The sequence below is a fragment of the Polistes dominula genome, unplaced genomic scaffold (genome assembly GCF_049000335.1).
Source record: "Polistes dominula isolate Pdom_NZ unplaced genomic scaffold, Pdom_raw_medaka contig_73, whole genome shotgun sequence".
In the NCBI taxonomy this organism is placed as follows: Eukaryota; Metazoa; Arthropoda; class Insecta; order Hymenoptera; family Vespidae; genus Polistes; species Polistes dominula.
This window is the reverse complement of record NW_028300951.1, coordinates 9,814,561-9,820,035: the sequence shown is the minus strand read 5'-3', so window position 1 is coordinate 9,820,035 and position 5,475 is coordinate 9,814,561. Positions and strand designations below refer to the sequence as shown.

The 5,475-nt window shown below is 30.8% G+C and overlaps 2 protein-coding genes across 2 annotated transcripts; one reads left to right on the top strand and one right to left on the bottom strand.

The window, feature by feature from the left end:
- Positions 1 to 138: 138 nt before the first annotated feature.
- SNRPG (small nuclear ribonucleoprotein G) lies at positions 139 to 1,026 on the top strand. The gene is made up of 4 exons (XM_015323633.2): positions 139 to 290; positions 440 to 462; positions 535 to 659; positions 735 to 1,026. The coding sequence occupies exons 1-4, from the start codon at positions 259 to 261 to the stop codon at positions 783 to 785; spliced, it is 231 nt and encodes a 76-aa protein (XP_015179119.1). The 5' UTR covers positions 139 to 258; the 3' UTR covers positions 786 to 1,026.
- Positions 1,027 to 2,719: 1,693 nt separating this feature from the next.
- LOC107067776 (uncharacterized) lies at positions 2,720 to 3,999 on the bottom strand. Its single transcript, XM_015323577.2, has 3 exons — positions 3,982 to 3,999; positions 3,514 to 3,702; positions 2,720 to 3,193 (listed from the first exon to the last, which is right to left on the bottom strand). Exons 1-3 carry the CDS (start codon positions 3,997 to 3,999, stop codon positions 2,768 to 2,770), a joined length of 633 nt encoding a protein of 210 aa, XP_015179063.1. The 3' UTR covers positions 2,720 to 2,767.
- Between the last annotated feature and the right edge of the window lie 1,476 nt (positions 4,000 to 5,475).

Sequence of the window (5,475 nt, the reverse complement as noted above, 5' to 3'; positions counted from 1 at the left end):
TTGGCCCATTCCTTGCGTCAGTGCAAACGCACCCTAACGCGCCGAGTAACCTCAGGGAAGGAAATTCCTAAAAAATTATCAAATTTCAAATTTTTCCCGGGGCGTACGATAATTTTCCGGCGTGTAAGATAATTTTACGCCCCTGTGTCGATCAGACGAACTAAAGTCTCTGGGATCACTGAGCTAACCTCTAGTCAACAGTTTAGTTCGTTAAGAAGATTAATTATTTTCTAGATTTTCAAATTAAAATAATTCAAAATGAGTAAAGCACATCCTCCAGAACTCAAAAAGTTAGTATAATTTTAACTATATATTATAAATTAAACTTTGAATTGTTTGTAAGTTCGATTATATTAGTTTATTAGATCATATATACTATTTTAAGGTTATGTACTTGATGTATACAAAATAATGATATTTTTGTTTTATTTATTTGTAGATACATGGACAAACGTCTTTCACGTGAGTAGAAATAAATCAAATAATACTAATTAAATTATTGTAATATTGATAAAGATATGAATTTTTTTTTAGTAAAATTAAACGGTGGAAGACATGTAATTGGAATTTTACGTGGTTTTGACCCTTTTATGAACATGGTAATTGATGAAAGCGTAGAAGAATGTAAAGGTGGAGTAAAAAATAATATTGGTATGGTGGTGAGTAATATATCCATCTTGCAATTAAATATTTTGTTATTCGATATTCGATAATATTAATATTTTCTATTTTAGGTAATTCGAGGAAACAGTGTAATAATGTTAGAGGCGTTAGATAGAATATGAGTTAATAGTATAATTATAAATTTATTTTTCCATAATATGAAATTTCGAATAAAAACTACTTTATTAAATATATAGCTATGCAAATGTATTCATTTTTTATTGTATAAAGTTTGTCAAATTACTTTTACATTTTGTCCTATCTATCTGTTAATGAACGATACGTTTAACTAAATTTGTATAAATGAAAGCAAAATAAATGACAATATTTCTGTAACAAATAAACAGAATTTGAAATGTAAAATTACATTTTATATTCTTGTAAAGTATTATGGTACCTTATTAAATTGTATGATGTGATACAATTTTTATATATATATATTATAGAAAAAATTATTATACCAATAATCGTCATGGTATAATATCTTATATAGGTTATGAATAAAAAGTATTAATTTTTTAATTTTTAAGAACATATATCAATGAATATTCCTTTCAATACATTCATTATATCTATATATATTATGAAAGGCATCTAAAAGGCTACCCTCAATTCGAAGTTCTGTGACATTTTTTCTAATTTCCAATAGAAATCAAGAAGTTCCGGTGGTTCTAGTAACGCAAAAATTAAAGAAATGTAACAGGAGCACATAATGATACAGAAGGTAGCATAAAAAAATACTTGTCATCACCTAGATGGCTTATTGGTTGGAAATAATGCAAGTAATATCCAATGAATGTATAAAAAAAAATAAAGACGGTCGATAAAATAGTTTGAGATCTGATGGTAACTTATCGACCGTTAAAGATCCGATGGTAACCTACCGATCGTCGAATATTTATCGACACTATTTACTTGTTTCTGTACTTTCATTGGATATTATTTGCGTCATTTCTAACCAATGAGAAATCTAGGTGGTGACGATAGTATTTTTTTTCGTGATACCTCCTATATCATCTTGTGCTCCTGTTACATTTCTTTAATATTTGCGTCACTAGAACCACTGGAACTTCTTGATTTCTATTGGAAATAAGAAAAAAGTCATCAAAACAACGAATCGAGGGAGGTGTTTCATAGTATATAATAGAAATACTTAATATATCGATAGATACATTTTTATTAATATATTTTCAAACCACACATCAGATATATTTCATTAAATTTTAAGATTATATATTATTTCCAAGAATTTGTAAAGTACTTTGTAACATCAAAATATATATTTTATAATATTTCTAATGGTAAGAGGTAAATAAAATTAAAATATGATTTCGGTAATCAATGATATATACGTGTATGTATATTTGTATATGAAGAATTAGTTATTTTTGTAATAGAAAATGATAAATATAAATAAGAATTTTTGCGGTAAGAGGGAAATGAAAGAAAGTATGAAATACTAGAACTGTCACTTTCTCGTAACAGTTTAACGGAATGCTTGATCTCCGATAAATTGATATTACTTCCTTCCGTGAACAGTAATTTGACTCGACTTGATTCGAGAAAACATATGTAATGTATTGAAAGGTGAAAAATGCTGTACGTTTGACGAATACAAAGCGATGGTTTCAAGAAATGATCGTAACAGGTTTTCTTTATCTGGCCTGTTGACCAACTAAGAGATATCTTGATTTTTTCGCTTAAATGGGAAATTCGTTAAAAGGTTCATCGAATGCCAGTTATGGCTATCTTTTCATCAAGAGAGAAAAAAAGAAGAAGAGACAAAATTTGAAGAATAATAAATTTTATTAAAAAAAACAACGATATAAAATGATGAACACGACGTAACAAAAAAAAAAAAAAAACAAAAACAAAAATAAAAAACAAAATAAAGTACAAGCAAAACTTAACAGAAATATGTAAAACAAATTGACTACATTATTCTAACTATGTACAAAAAAATCAAGTGATTTCTATGATCGAAATGATAATTTGATCAATTGTTATCATGAAACGATAACTATTTCTCCTAAGTTATTAGAATTGTTGTTTACAAAGAAAATAATTTAATTCCTTTGAAAGGCCTAAAGGAAAATTGTTATGATTAATGATGTTCCGATGAAAAATCTGGTTGAGATGGTTGGAAATGGTCTTGTTCGTAATGTCCAGGTGATTGAACGGTATAAGTAGTGTATTTAGATTCATGACCAACATGATCATCCTCTCCTCCGGAATATCCTCCAGAATATCCTCCAGAATATCCTCCAGAATGTCCTTCTGATTGATGATAAGGTATTGGATGTGGTACAGGATAAAATACTGGCTTTGGAACAGTTACTGGATGTGGTACGGGTACTGGTTGTGGTAAAGGCACCGGCTTCGAAACCACTAATGGCACTTGTTGATGGACCTCAACTGGAACCGGCTTCTCCACCTCTACTGGCACGTGTTCGGGAACTTTCACTATCTGCGGAACCGGAACAGCCACGGGATGGTTTACCGGCACTGGAACTGGTATATGATGGGGTACCTAATTAAGAGAAAGGATTACCAGAATAAATCGATGTAGAACTATCGACATACATCCTTCGAAAACACATTTTGATAAATAAGTGAAGATTAAATCGAGATAGATAATACTTTAACAAGACTGGATAACGAATGTCAATGTAAGGGATCATATTGCGAATGCACAAGTGTCATGTTTCAATATCACGTTTCACTTTCCATTACTTTCTTAATATCATGTCTCCGTAAGGGTGTCAGTATGTATCTTTTCTGCTAATTAGGTAGCAACTAGCGTAAAAGTTTTTTTTTTAAGAATAATATCTATCATTTTGTGAAACGTACCTTAACCGGATATGGAACAGGAACCTTGATAGCTACTGTTTTTGTAACCTTGATAATTTTCGTGGGTACTTCATTTAGTTGGACCGATTGCGAAATGAGCTTCGGATGACCGGAGAATCCATGATGACCTTCGTAGGATGAAAAATGTGAAGCTTTAACTCCTCCTATCACTGCAACGATCGCTAAAAACTACAAAGCGTTTTATTTCGTTATACATCTAAATACAAAATGACAAACTAGTAAGAAAAGAAATATAAAATAAAAAAGTGAAATTTCAATCGAAATATGTAGAAACGAAAGGTAAATAATTACTAAGATAAGAAGTCGAGGACTTTCACTGAAAAAAAAAACAACACAAAATCGAATATTTAATGGTAAGGTAAAAAAAAAAAAAAAATGAAAAAGATAAAAAGCACGATCGTATCCCCATGATTGATAATCACAGTTGATCACGTGGTAGAAACTTACTAATCGTAAAACGAGCATCTTGACGCGTCGTTAGAAGAATCTAAGGGTGAAATCTGTGTTGGTTCAGTAAAGGAATGAAAGAAGGTGCACTGACAATTGGAGTGCAGTCAGTTGCTTATATACGAAGACCTTCACCATCGTTGGTTGACGAAGAAAGCACTCTCTTTCCGACTGGCTTGCGTTCGCCAATCTCGTCTCCATCTTCTCTCCTTTTTCTAACCTTCCTTTTTTCAACATCCGAGGGAGTTCGACGACCCCTTTCGCTCGATCGTTCGAAAGGATCGAACGGAATCTAATTTCCTATCTACGTTCCAAAATATATTTTATTTTACATTGCAATTAGAATTGATCTGGTAAATAACATATATGTAAATGATTACTAAAAAGTCTTCTCGAATTTTGAAACCTGTGGTTAATGGTAGATAACAAACATGAATAAAATCAATGGTTATGTTGTGCAACATATAGTCGTTATGTTAAGTGGCAAAACGTGTATTCTTTTTACTATACTTTTGACCTCGGCCATCGACGAACATAGACCAAAATTTCGTATACTTGTTCTAACTTTAACAAGCTTGTAAATCTTTTCTATCAAAGTACTCATGAAATAACTGCGAGTTATGCTAGAGGAAATGAATTTGCAATTTCCTTCGATTTCCTATTATGCGTGCAAGTGGAAAGAGAGAGAGAGAGAGAGAGAGAGAGAGAGAGAGAGAGAGAGTAATTGTCGTATTTTCAAAAGTATCCTATAGATATATAAAGAACGAAGTAGAGAATAGTGAAAGGATGATTGACTGAAAGTCTCTTGAGAAGAACTTTGAAAGTAAAAGGAATATGCAAATGGTTCAAAAATTTTTCTTCTTAATTTTCATAAAAATGTGACGAGTCAAATAGAATAATAATTATTTTTTTTTCTCTTTTTAGATTTAGTCACAAATTTTTCGGATGGAATTTAATTTAAATCTATTCGTTTCTTCTTTTGTTTTTTATTTTTTTTGTTTTTTTGTTTTTTTTTTCGTCAAATTGCTCTTAACTATTGTTACCTTGATCAACTCTCTCGTTATAGTCGAGTTGTTTTTCATGGTAGACTATGTTGAAGAATCGATTCACGTTACGTTACAGATTCTAAAGACATTTTTAAAGTTCGACGGAGAAAGGCACAAAGGTACAAAAGGAAGGAACGGAAACTTTCCTAAAGGCGTATGCTATACCAGGAAATATACACACTCAGTACGATATACAACGTCGGGAAGTTGTACATTTGGATGAGAAAAAAATTTATAGGAGAATGTGAACAATTCTTATAGATCTTTTTCATCTCTCTCTCTCTCTCTCTCTCTCTCTCTTTCAAAAGAAATAGATCTATGAGATATAAATAAAAAATATAAACGAATAAATGTGCCCATAATTATGAAAGTGGTCTAAGTAATATATCTCTTGTTTCGAGATATTTCAAGATTTATATTTGAACACTATTTGAATTCTACACAATAT

Excerpts from the sequence above, each read along its gene's own strand:
- SNRPG (XM_015323633.2), top strand. The coding sequence starts at position 259 with ATGAGTAAAGCACATCCTCCAGAACTCAAAAA. Across the intron at positions 291-439 it reads CATCCTCCAGAACTCAAAAA|ATACATGGACAAACGTCTTT; the intron begins GTTAGTATAATT and ends ATTTATTTGTAG. Across the intron at positions 660-734 it reads AAAATAATATTGGTATGGTG|GTAATTCGAGGAAACAGTGT; the intron begins GTGAGTAATATA and ends TTTCTATTTTAG.
- LOC107067776 (XM_015323577.2), bottom strand. Across the intron at positions 3,194-3,513 it reads CTGTTCCATATCCGGTTAAG|GTACCCCATCATATACCAGT; the intron begins GTACGTTTCACA and ends TCTCTTAATTAG.